The 13,037-nt window shown below is 50.4% G+C and overlaps 1 protein-coding gene across 1 annotated transcript in view; it reads left to right on the forward strand.

Moving 5' to 3' along the window:
* LOC310823044 (RNA-binding protein Musashi homolog 2-like) overlaps positions 1-13,037 on the forward strand; it is a 192,374-nt gene that overhangs the window by 46,573 nt on the left and 132,764 nt on the right. Inside the window, exon 6 of the mRNA XM_083695717.1 lies at positions 7,020-7,112. Coding sequence (XP_083551843.1) covers positions 7,020-7,112 — 93 coding nt within the window. The remainder of the gene's footprint in view (positions 1-7,019; positions 7,113-13,037) is intronic.

The raw sequence follows: 13,037 nt of genomic DNA on the forward strand, positions 1-13,037 counted from the left end.
CAGCTATGGCTCCGCTCCTCTCTGCTCCTGTGTCTTGTTAAAGAGAGCCCAGTGCTGCTGGGTGGCCCTCTCTGCAGGCCAGGCCAGGCCAGGCCCGCCCTCAGTCAGAATGGCACAGGGCCAGGAGGGGGGAGGAGGAGGGGATGGGGGGGGGGGGGGGAGAGGAGGAGGAGGAGGGCAGCAGATTGACAGGCGGGTTTACTGTGAGGGATGGAGGTCCTCTGGAACAAAATCCCAATTAAAGCGGAGGTCAGTCAGAGCTGTAGGACCCCCGTGATCCAGCCAGCCTCTCTCCTCTCTGTCATGCTAACAGGCTTTAGCTTCCTGCCAGAGAGGTTGGAGCAGGGTGTAGCCACGGGCCCCCTCTCCGGGCAGCACAGCTACCCCACTGCCCCCTGGAATATGGCCCGCAACGGGGGTGGGGGGGCGGGACACGGGGCCAGTGGAGGTCTCTTGTCTGGGGGCAGGGCACCTGTACTCCTTGGTCACTCCTCTCTGTCTCGTGTATGGAAATCACTCAATATTCTCTGATGGCGCCTCCTACTCATGTCAGCGATGGAACCGGGCGGCAGGAAGACACGTCGAGCCGCGCTGCTTAGGCCTGTAGATAATAGGCCTGTTGATAACAGAAGGCAGTCAAGCTAATCAAGCTATGCTGCGATGGCTGAGGCGTCTTTCCCTGGCTGCCGTGGCTGACGAGTGTCAACCTCCCGCAGGCGCGGCGGTGCCTGAATTCTCAGGTCCCTACAAGCTGCCGTGGTTCCAGGACACTGATCCTTACAGAGGCGCTATTGGAGTTTTGTGTCCAAATCCCCCAGCCTTGTGGCCTCTGTGGCTCGCATGAGTGCCTGACAACCGTCCCTGACACTGCCTCTGACACGGCAGACTGGGAGAGGGGTGGGAGAGGGGTGGGAGAGGGGACCGGGGGCACTGACAATGGTGCTCTCTCTCAGTGTGCTATCTCTCTTAGCTAGCCTACAGTTTCTACCAGGGGCTAGCTGAGGCTTTGTTCAGGACAGCCTGGATGGATCACACACCCGTTTCGGAGGAACAGCAGCTTATGTTTTGGGTTATGCATTTTTTTAAGTGCACCAACAATCATCATAAAGGGATTCATTTCATTTCAGTCACTCCATGAAAAGCAGGCTATTCTCCTATTCCTCCTCCAGAAGCGACGTGACGCATCGCTCTTTCCAAACTGGCATAACCCCATAAAAAGAGTTATTGTTGCAGATATCACAGTCACTTACTGCTCCCAGCATAATTGTCTAGGTAATTTGTTAAATGCTTATAACTCCCCTTGCTCAAGTATTCCAGATTTGCCCGCAAGCAAGCATCTCATTAGCATAATAGTCATATTTCAGAAGAGCTCTCAAGAGCACTTCTGGATTTGGCCATTTCTCTTATTTAGCCTGTTATTGTGGTGCAGAATGTATTCTTGATTTGCGGCGCGTGCCTGCTACTGCCTCTGATCACAGATGGGGCTCATTGGAATGCAGTGTGAATGTGCACATTGAGTATCCGCCTATGCATCTCCAGGGCCCTATAATCAGCCATAAGCTGCGCCTATCAATCTTCATAACTATACCGGCAGAGTGTGAAACTACACCTAATCCTTCAGATAAAAGGGAGACCTGGGCTGTACCTCACCGTGTTCAGGGGGTGTGTATGTGTGTGTGGGGGGTGGGGGGTGGGGGGTGGGAGGAGGGGGTGGGGGGGTGGGGGGGAATGTTACTGTTTCACCGGTGCCATTGTACACAGAACGGGCCCCTCTGAAGCACTAAATCACAATGTCACCCTCGGTCTCAACACAGCTCCCTGTCTCCTCTCCTTGGGTTTCCTGTGAACAAACGGCTTCACCCACCGTCAGCCTCGCTCGCTCGCTCCTTCGCTTTATTTAAAATCACCATTTGGAACATGCCCGCCGAATGAATTGTTACAGCGTTGCAGTTTGATGCGGGGGCTGCCGCCGCTGCCGCTGCTGCCCTGAAGCTTTACCCATCGAGATTGCTGATTGCAGCAGGGGCTCGAAAAGGTCTTTGCTAGTTGGAGCCAGGCCTTTCATTAGCCGGGGACCTGCGCTTGACAGCCTCCCGGCCTACAGGCTCCCTGTGGCACCACTTGTTTGCTGTCCTTGTGCAAATGGCTGGTGTAATCCCGGGCTAGAATGCTTGGGCCTGTCACTCCGCATTTGCACTAAGCATCTTTCCCCCTCTCATCTCCTCAGCCCTAATTGTATTGTAATTAGCAATTAGGGAGCTATTTATGCACACTAGAGCTGAGATTGGACCAGTTCTTAAAAGGGCGAGGAGAGCAGTGGCCCCTCAACCTCACCTCCTAGATGAGGTGACGGAATGCGGCACGTATGACAGTATCACACTGACGGTGCTTGGCCCCATCTCTCTCTTTCTCTCTCCTTGTGTCTTTCTTACTCTCTGGCTCTCTGGCTCTCTCTCTCTCTCTCGCTCTCTCCCTCAGCCTCATAAATACACAAGGCTGTAATTTTATTGATGTTCATTTTATGTGCTCTGTGTGTAATTCAGCTCCAGTGATGTTGATGAACAGATGCAGTGTTTACCTGGGCTGGGCCATGTAATAGAGCGAGGAGTCTCTGTGCCCAAGGCTGGGGCCTTTGATCATGCTACGCTGCATTGACAGATGCTCTCTGTGTTCGGTGGAACAAGGCTAGAGTCGGCATCTGAATGCCAGTCATTTTACCCCCCATCCTTGTTCGAATTATAGGAATTGTAGCCCATGCAAAACAAACTGCTATGGGCTTATGCTTATTCCTCTGTGTGTTTATCTCTTGTCATGAGAAATGACACGTAAACCTCCCCCGGACTGATTTCTCCTGATGTTTGTGGCCCAGTCAAAGGCAGGGACTATGATGAGGGCTTACACCCTGTAATCAGAGCAGGATATATGATCTTAGCTACGGGGGTGAGAGGTGGCTGGGGTGGGCGCATGCATGGGCTGGCGAGAGGGGGGTTGGGGGGGTGGGGGGGGGGTTCGGCTCCTACGGTATTGCAGTTTATTGTCGCCGAGTAATCAGCTAGCTTTGGAAATCAATGTGGCCAGTAGACAGCTGTGATTAGGGAGGGGGGTGGGGGTGGGGGGGATAAGCTTTCCTATCAAGCCAAGGCTTTAGCCTGGATTGCTTGTTACAAGACAAGTACCCTCATTTTAGTTGTCAACAAATAGGGTTGCGGTGAATCAGGAGCATGAAGAAATCAAGTGGTGCGCGTTGATGCTAAGCTCAGGCTGAGAGGGTTTTATGGATAGAAGAGGTTTGATGGAGAGAATGTAGAGAGGGGTAGGTAGGGAGGGAGGGGGGGGGGGTAGAGTGGTCTCCTAGATTTAACCTCTCACTGTCTGGTTGGTTCTCCTCAGAGTCTGAGTGGCTACTTGTATCTTCTGGCACCATCCTGCTTATGTTATCCTAGCCTAGCGTCAAAGATAGTTGACCTTGACCACTGATACAAAGGCTTTGTTCATTCAAATTTTCGCAATGAAATAAAACAAAACAAAAGTATTTACGATGTCTAAGGTCTGTCAGGGTCATTCCTGCGCGATTTCTCTTTGCTATTTTTGAATACCTTTAAGATTTCTATTCAATGGAATAATATGGAACTTGGAACCTTGTGTTGTGGTGCCTTGGTGTACTCACTTGATTGACAGTTGGGTTTTTGCTTGTCAGGGAAGGGGAGGGTTAAACCTTGGCCTTGGGGGGAGAGGCAGTGACCCTGCATGCTTCCCTGTGTGGGCTCCTATCGATCAATATGGCGGGACATGTGGACGACATTCTCAGGGAGAACTCTAAAGGGACCTGGTCCTCTCTCTCTCTCCCCAAACAGAGGTGTCGTCCCTTCTCTCTGTCTCTTCTCCATTGCATTTTTCATTCTACCTTTATCACAGCTTTGCAGGTGACATAAAGAAAGAAGTCTTGTACAGTAGCTCCTCTCTGTGTCTCTCTCAGAGGTGGCCTCCGACTGAAAGTTAAAGCTATTAGGGCGAAAAAGAAACCTGTGTACTTCAGAGTAAGTCTTTGTTTCGTTCTGTGGGTGTAAAAAGTCGGAATCTAATATATGCATACTGTACATATATTATGTTATTTTCTCTGCTCTTTTGTGCTGCCACTCTTGGTTTCCTTGGCTGTGCACTATATTTATCTTCCCACTCTTCCTCGTTTCAGCTGGAAGTAGGGAATATAATTGCTCTGGGTTGTCTTTGCCGACTCGTTCCTGTATACATCTTCATAACACTGATATCTCATTGCAGTCCTGCTACCGAGTCTCCCTCCTCGCCGTTCAGTGCCGCAGATAGAACTCCTCAAATTTGCACAAATAATGAGAGCCTGCCAGATTAACTGCAGGCGGCTGGATCTACAAATCCCCGAGCGGTACCAAACAGCGGCTCCGCTCTCGTGTTTTAAAACACGTTATTAAGGCGGGCTGCGACTCTCTCTCCGTCACGTCCACCAGCCCCTCAATCACAGGGCTGACTGGATGGGAGAGGAGGAGGAGGAGGAGGAAGAGGAGGAGGAGGCGGGGCAGTACACACACTACACCCCCCCCCCCCCCCCCACCCAAAATCACTGCAGCTCGTTAGATTAGGACCGGCCCCTTTTGAAATAAGCTAATCACACATGAGATCATAGCTGGTACAGTAAGGCATGGAGAGAGGGAGAGAGGGAGAGAGGGAGAGAGGGAGAGAGCGTGGAGAGACTTTGATGATAGCAGGGAAGCGTGCCCTTGGAGGAAGCCTGTCGTCCTCCTCCTCCTCAGCAGCAGCGCCTCCTCCTCCTCCTCCTCCTCCTCTTCCTTCTCCTCTTCTGCACCCTCTCCCTAGATGTGGACTAGTCTGCAGGGCTATGCAGGAGATGTTGTGTGTGTTGACATTGAGCCCTATGGACAGGGAACACCCCCCGAGGTCTCGCCAGCCTCCCCTAACCACAGACTGTGAACACTAGGGGTCCTGCTTCATGCAGATTTTTATTTTTATTCCCCCCCCCCCAGCAACTACCTTGTTTGCTCTGACACACACACACACACACACACACACACACACACACACACACACACACACACACACACACACACACACACACACTCTCTCTCACGAACACACACGTCCCTTCCTTTACCACTCTCACTCAGTGAAACACCAAACACTCTGCAGCCATTTCCCTAGAGAGGAGAGAGAGAGACAGGGAGAAGCGAGGGGAGGCCTGTTGTCTGTTGTCACCATGGAGAGAGAAATAGAGAAAGTAATTGCGTTGTTCCAGGCCTCGAGAAATCCCATCAGCCTTTGGGCAGCCCTGTCAGAAAGTATAAAGACAGCGCTAAAAACTTAACTGGCTACAGACAGAGACCAGGGTAGGGGTATGTGGGGGGTGGGGGAGGGGGGGTGGGGTAGGGGAGTGGGATGGGGTGGGGTAGGGGAGTGGGAGGGGGGGGGCCACCAGTGCTGAAAATGACTTACAATGTCTGGGGGAAGACAGTCAGATTATCTATCAAGGGAAGCAGGTGAAACAGCTGTAAAAGATGTAGGGGGCCAGCAGAGATGAACACTGGCTTGTGTTTCTATTACCGAGATCGCCAGTGATAACAGTGATAACAGTGAGTGATGTTGATAAATACCCACACAGCCTTTTTATCACCCAGCTGCCGTGGCTGTGGTTGCCGGCGGCGACGGCCGGGCTGATAACCCTGGAGGTTCGGGGGGGGGGGGGGGGGGTGGCCTTGGGGGAGTCGGGTGGATGGGGGGGAGGAGGGGGAGTGAGGAGGAGAGAGGGGTGAGGATGCAGCTGCGTTGCCCGGCCAGAGCCAGGCTAATGCAGCACGCGCCTCCACATTTGCATGGTGACCGGGTGTCACACAAATGGGATGACTTCCCATGCAAATGGCCGGAAGGCGAAAAAAGACAGGCCAGCCTATGCTTGTGTGTGTGTGTGTGTGTGTGTGTGTGTGTGTGTGTGTGTGTCTGTGTGTGTGTAGTCTTTGTCTGAGGAGGTGTGTTGCTGGTGAACAGTTGGTGTTATTTTGACTCTTTGAAATCTTCGGGCCTCGAAATGCACAGCACACACTCTGCTGCAGATGCACTTAGCTGAGCGATGTTGCCCTTTTTGATGTTGTGGGTAATAATCCCTTAATATTTACGCTGCTTTGGAATTAATTGAGGCTTTAATGCACTCCAGATTCCTTCCTCCAGCAGTAGCTAATTGTGTTTTGAAAAATAATAAATGATTTCTTTGTTGTTGTCTTAAGTGTTGTGTTTCAGAGCAAATGTAGAGTACCTGAATGTTTTGTGGAGCAAAAAATAAACATGTCAGGGACTTAAAACGATGGAATGGAGGTCTTTAATTGTGCTACACTCTTTGTTTTCCGACTCTTTAAAGGGAATTAGTTTTGAATAGACATGGCGGTGGCTGTTAAAGTGCCATTGGAATGGCATAGTTTAAACATGCAAGCTGAAAAATTCACTATTTGCGTATTCGTAGAATGGGTCATTACAGAATGTGACTATATTTGAGTACTTCGGGTGGAATCCTAACAGGAGATGAACGTGTGTGTGAGGCTGATACGTCACTACTGCTACATGTACCCGCTGGGACCATATGTGCTGAAAAAGTGTTTGGATAAAAGCGTCAGCTAAATAGCATATATTTTTATATTATGTAATGCTACATGGACATGCAGCTGAAGCTGTAGAAGAATGAATGAAGAAAGTACCTCTGTTCACAGGACCTTCCCTCATACACATTACTCTCCCCAAGAATAGGGAGGCCCCTTGTCTTTTTTCCTGCTCTCTCTCTCTCTCCCTCTCCCCCTCCCCCTCCCTCTCTTTCATCCCCTATCCAGGGGCCAGTGTACTGCTGATCTTATGTTTGGACTCACATTAAAGGTGTTGTGATGCTTTTGAAGCTTGATCACTGATCTCTCTCTCTCTCTCTCTCTCTCTCTCCCCCTCCCCTCTCTCTCTCTCTCTCTCTCTCTCTCCCCCTTTCTCTTTCTTTCCAGATGGTCACAAGAACAAAGAAAATATTTGTGGGCGGATTGTCAGCCAACACACAAGTGGAAGATGTGAAGCAGTATTTTGAACAGTTCGGGAAGGTAAGAAATTTTTTTTTTTTGTTTTTTTTTGGTGGTGGTGGTGGTGGTGGTGTTGGTGGTTCCTCCCTTGTGTGGTTTGGCAGTAACAGGAGACACATGTCAGTGTGGTGCTACTCGTCCCTGCCTGTGGTCTCATCGCTAGCCTTGTGTTGGCGGGGAGGGCGCGCACGCCAACACAAAGCCAGAGACGCTGGAGGAGGAAGGTCACTGGCAGCACTTCAGCCGCAATGCACTCACACCCATTTCCTCTGTCCTATTAGATACCAGCTGAAGGTCACCCCTTCTGTACAAGGATGTTCCCTTTTACCATATCAGCACTTGGCCTTGACGATTGTCATTGAGCCCCATAGAAGAAGAAAGAAACTGTAAAAAGGGACCCATGTCTTCTCTACAGGACAGCTCTTTTAACACAATCTGTATTTGTAGGTCGTGGAAGGACCCTTTTTGATAAAGTGTATTGGACCGGTCATTCAATCTCTCTTTGTGTATTCTTGTTTTTAGAGAGTCTCTTTCATAGGAAAATGAAGCCCTTCTAAAATGGCCTCCCTGTATATTTCTGTTACACACAGTCTTATGGTAATTATGGTCAGTTGTAATTCAGCAGCCGGATATGGGGAGTGAAAGGCCTTGGCACGAGCTTAAATGTTATTCCACAATAAAAATGACTCACAAGTAGAGGAAGTCGGGAGTGAAGCCATTGCTCGAGCAGCACGTAAATATTCAGCGCTGTAATCAACGTGACTGAAAAGGGCTCAACACAAATTTCGACTTGATTGAATGACTTGATTGACTTGATTATACAGTTTCTTTTTTTCTCCTTAAGGAATTCTCGCACTTGTGAGGAGACAAACAAATCAGTCTGATTGAGAGAGCCTGTGTGTGTGTGTGTGCCTACGTGTGTGTGTGTGTGTGTGCCTACGTGTGTGTGTGTGTGTGTGTGTGTGTGTGCGCCTACGTGTGTGTGTGTGTGTGTGTGTGTCTACGTGTGTCTGCGTATGTTTGTGCCTACGTGTGTCTGCGTGTGTGTGTGTGTGCCTACGTGTGTCTGCGTGTGTGTGTGCCTACGTGTGTCTGCGTGTGTGTGTGCCTACGTGTGTCTGCGTGTGTGTCTGCGTGTGTCTGCCTACGTGTGTGTGTGTATGTGTGCCTACGTGTGTCTGCGTGTGTGTCTGCGTGTGTGTCTGCCTACGTGTGTGTGTGTGCTTGTATTTGTGTGTGTGCTTGCGTGAATGTGTGTATGTGTGTATGTGTGTGTGTGCTTGCGTGTATGTGTGTATGTGTGTATGTGTGTATGTGTGTGTGTGTGTGTGTGTGCCTGTCTAAGACGGGGAGGAAATCAGAGTAGTGAGGTGTTGTGAGCTCACCAGGCTGGGTGTGTAGCAGCAGGAAGTGGCTGCCGGGCCGCGTCTCTCTGCATCCCCTCTGTCACACGCATCCAGACGCTTATTAAATAACCTGGCTGTCCCATGCAACCCGCCATTATCGCCCCACGCGCACCGCTCCGAGGAGTCGCCGCTCGGAGAAGGGAAAAACCAATTCATTTAGTTTCTCCTCGAAAGAAGGATGGCGGTGGCGGTGGCGGGGGGGTGGGGGGGAGAGGGGGGGGGGGGGGGGGGGGGTTGTGGCAGCAGGGCTCGTCATTCTGATGTCTGGGATGTACATGTTTAGAATGCTTTAGTGAGCACAGTCACCAGCACAACCACTGCATCTTAGGGACTCAGGTGAACACACTGCTACCTGCGGAAGGCTCTTTGGGTGCGGCCCTGTGTGTCTGTCTGTGTGTGTGTGCGTGTGTGTGTCTGTGTGTGTGTTTAAGGTGACGTGTGTGTGTGTGTGTGTCTGTGTGTATGCGCTAGGTGGTGTATGTGTGTGCCTACGTGTGTGTGTGTGTGTGTGTGTTCTGGGCCAGACGACATAGGCCAATTAGCAGGATGCGGGCTGCAGAGGTGGCGGTTGTCGGAGGGATCAGGAGGGGGAAACAGGTGGCGTGGTCACAGTGGGGTCACACAGGATCTCTCGGAGTTCTCAGAAGCCGTCTCTCTCTCTCTCTCTCTCTCTCTCTCCTCCTCTCTCTCTCTCTCTCTCTCTCTCTCTCTCAGCCTCTGACAGTGTGGGATACAGAGAGAGAGATGATGTACGCTGGGGGGGAGGGGGAGGGGGGGGGGGGGGGAGAAGGGGGCTGACAGCTCCCATACACATCAGTCTCTCTCCACTCTCCCACCTGTCATCATTAGCAAAGTGCACCGAAAGAAGCCAGCACAACTTCAGAGGAAGACTTGCCTCCAGTACATTGGGTGTCTGTGGCTAATGTGACAGCGGCAGGGTGGATGAATAGGGTGGTGGTACAGTACAGTAGCGTGTCAAGACTTGATTCACATGCATCCCCAATACCTTTGAATGAATGCCTCCTGCCTTCTCTTGTTCCTCTGATTGAGCACATTTCTACTTCTACGTCTGGGACGGTACAGTATACTGCTCTGTACGTACTGTACCCTAGGAGGTAGACATCGGAGGACGAGCTCATTTTAATGCGTGGAACGGAATGAGGAACGGTATCAAACACACCTGTTCTTCATTCCATTCCATTTATTACAATGAGCCCGTCCTGCGATGTCTACCTCCACCAGCCTCCCAGGCTGTTCATGTGTGTGTGTGTGTGTGTGTGTGTGTGTGTGTGTGTGTGTGTGTGTGTGTGTGTGTGTGTGTGTGTGTGTGTGTGTGTGTGTGTGTGTTTTTTGTGGGAGTGATCCATTGAGTCCAGATAAGGGGTTGGAAATGGGGTATGAGGTATCTTGTGGAAGAGTGTATGGTTGGTTGAATATAGGCCAATCATTACTCTATAATACCATTGTTTGAGAGACATTCAGATCATTGCGTTTTGAATAGTTCTTACAATTCAAGGCATACACTCACCGGCCACTTTATTAGGTACACCTGTTCACCTGCTCGGTAACGCAAATATCTAATCAGCCAATCACATGGCAACAACTCAATGCATTTAGGCATGTAGACATGGTCAAGACGACCTGCTGAAGTTCAAACCGAGCATCAGAATGGGGAAGAAAGGTGATATAAGTGACTTTGAACGTGGCATGGTTGTTGGTGCCAGGCGGGCTGGTCTGAGTATTTCAGAAACTGCTGATCGACTGGGATTTTCACGCACAACCATCTCTTGGGTTTACAGAGAATGGTCAGAAAAAGAGAAAATATCCAATGAGCGGCAGTTCTCTGGGCGAAAATGCCTTGTTGATGCCAGAGGTCAGAGGAGAATGGCCAGACTGGTTCGAGATGATAGAAAGGCAACAGTAACTCAAATAACCACTCGTTACAACCAAGGTATGCAGAAGACCATCTCTGAACGCACAACACGTCGAACCTTGAAGCAGATGGGCTACAAAAGGGGGTCCAACCCAGTACTAGCAAGGTGTACCTAATAAAGTGGCCAGTGAGTGTATAGTACACCTGTCAGGTGTCCTATATAGGGGGGGGGGACCTTGATTAAATAAGAGAGCGTGTGTGACCCCCCCCTCATATTGAATGTGAGCGTGACATAACAGTTGAATCCCGTCCAGGCAAGAAAAGAGCCCCTAAACACAGTCAACGGCCTAATTAGTTGGGATGACTTATGCTTAGTCATTGGTTTATTGTAATCGGCTTTGAATGAGTCTCCAAAACAAAGTGCCCTTATTTGGCTAAGCTGAAACAACTCCTGCCTGCTTTGTCCCCCCCCCCCCCCAGCTCTCCTCTCGTTCACGGGGGGCCGGGCCCTTTGCTGTGCCGGCCAGTAGCCGGGGGTTTGGGTTTCATCAGGCCCAGCAGTTGTTTCCAAGCCAGTGGGCCTCCACAATCACCCCTTTATGCCTCCTCTGCCCCGGTTCCCATGTCCCACTGGGTGGGAGCCAGCTACTGGAGGAGGAGGAGGACTCTTAACCTGCTCACTGCCACTGAGCTGATGGGGTAGCAGGGGCCACCACACCACACCCTGGGGTTACTGGTACTGAGGCTGGACCTTCTCTATGGTAGTCCCACTCCAAGGACAGGGACTAGGACTAGGACTAGGATTGAGGAGATGGGTAGAGAGAGAGGGAAAGAGAGAGAGAAAGAGAGAGGGAAAGAGAGAGAGAAAGAGAGAGAGAGAGAGATAGAGAGGCGGAGAGGCAGAGGCAGAGTGAGAGGACGAGGCAGAGAACGTGAGAGAGAGAGAGAGAAAGAGAAAGCTCTGGGTGGACAGGACACACCCGTGCGCAGGGTGTGGTGTGTGTGCCATCCCGGGCCCTCTGGGCTAGGACTACGCCTTCTCACCCACTTCCTCTCAGAGGTAGCAGATGAGAAAGAAAATGAAAGGATAAAAGAATGAGGAAAGGATGCTTTGGTTAGCGACAGGAAATTTGCTCTGCGACTGCCGGTAATCTAATATCATGGCTGACATTTTGTGTGCATTGAGATTTTTGTAAACGGCAGGAAAGAAATAAGAGTGCGTGACCGTCCGCAACTGCTGCAGCCAGGACTTCATATTAGTTCATTTAGCATACCTGCCCGAGCGCTTACATCTAATCACGATTCGGGAGTTTTTCAGGCGTACGAAATAAAAAGCCGTGCTGATGCCCATTAGGGCACGCCACAGCTTCCTGCCACGGCGGACGCTAACACACACATTTGGAATCCCTCATTGCGACCAGTAAATATGAAGAACCAGCAATGGAAGAAAGTCTTTGTTTTGATTTTGACTTTTTTTGATTATTTCTTTTTGTTAGGGGCTATTGTTTGTTGACGAAATGATGAAATACGGATGATGAAATAGCAACATGTCATTGTGCAATTTTCTTACCGAGATCGTGTCGTCATTTCTGTATTGAGAGTGAAATATGAAATGCTGTTATCCTTAAAGCTAATCCGAAGGGCTTTGATGTTGTGGGGCTATTCTCTTCAACAGATGACAGCTGTGTCTCTGCTGTGTTCTCTCTCTCTCTCTCTCTCTCTCTCTCTCTCTCTCTGTTCTGAGATATCACAGGGTTTCACTCCACTCGCTCATTGCTGCAGGTGGACATTTGCATCAGATTTCCATACCCCACATCTCGCTCTCACATCTCGCTCTCACATCTCGCACCCACATCTCGCTCCCACCACCTGTGATTCTGACATTTCCCTGTGTGGCCTCTATATTCTCCTATTGAGTGTCTGTGTCGGACGGCTGTGAGACGTCTAGTCCCTTTAGGACTATCAGGTACAGTTACGGTCCAGGACCAGGGCCCACCAGGGGAGGCTGGGTGGAGGTAGAAATCAGAGGACAAGGCTCATTGTAACGCATGGATCGGAATGAGGAATGGTATCAAACGCGTGTGCCCATCCCCGTGGTGTATCAATAAGTGATGGTCAGAGCTGGGGTACTTGTCGATCATAGCAGCAACACCAGCTCCAGGTTGATATGAGACGTGCCCTGCAGTAGGGCTTTACTGAGACGCTTTAATCTCCCTGGCAGTCACTTGTAGTTAGAGGCTGAGAGCCTCGGAGAGCAATGGAAATGAACTGGCCATAAAGCTACTGCTGCAGGGGCCCAAACAGAGGGAAGAGCCCAGTTAGACAAATGATTTAATATCCTCTCTTGACCTTCATTTGCCCACCGGCTTGGCCAGTGTTTCCAATAGGGCACTGTTTAAACACCCAAGAGAATTGACTTTTACTTCTCCCGCATCTCAGCTAGTTTTGTGCTCCCCCCCCCAGGATAAGCTGGGATTGCCTTGATTGCGTTAGCAGGGACTCATTGGGTCATTGGCTGGTGGAACTTAAGAGGCCCCAGTTGTGCTGCTTAAAGAACGATCTGTTTAAAGAAGATTGACCGTGATTGGATGGGATTCCCAGCAGCTGCTCGTCCGAGGGTAAATCTGGTAAAGGGAGCAGGCAGCAATCTCTCCTGTGCCATTGTGA

This window comes from Argentina silus, assembly GCF_951799395.1.
Source record: "Argentina silus genome assembly, chromosome: 2".
Lineage (NCBI taxonomy): Eukaryota > Metazoa > Chordata > Actinopteri > Argentiniformes > Argentinidae > Argentina > Argentina silus.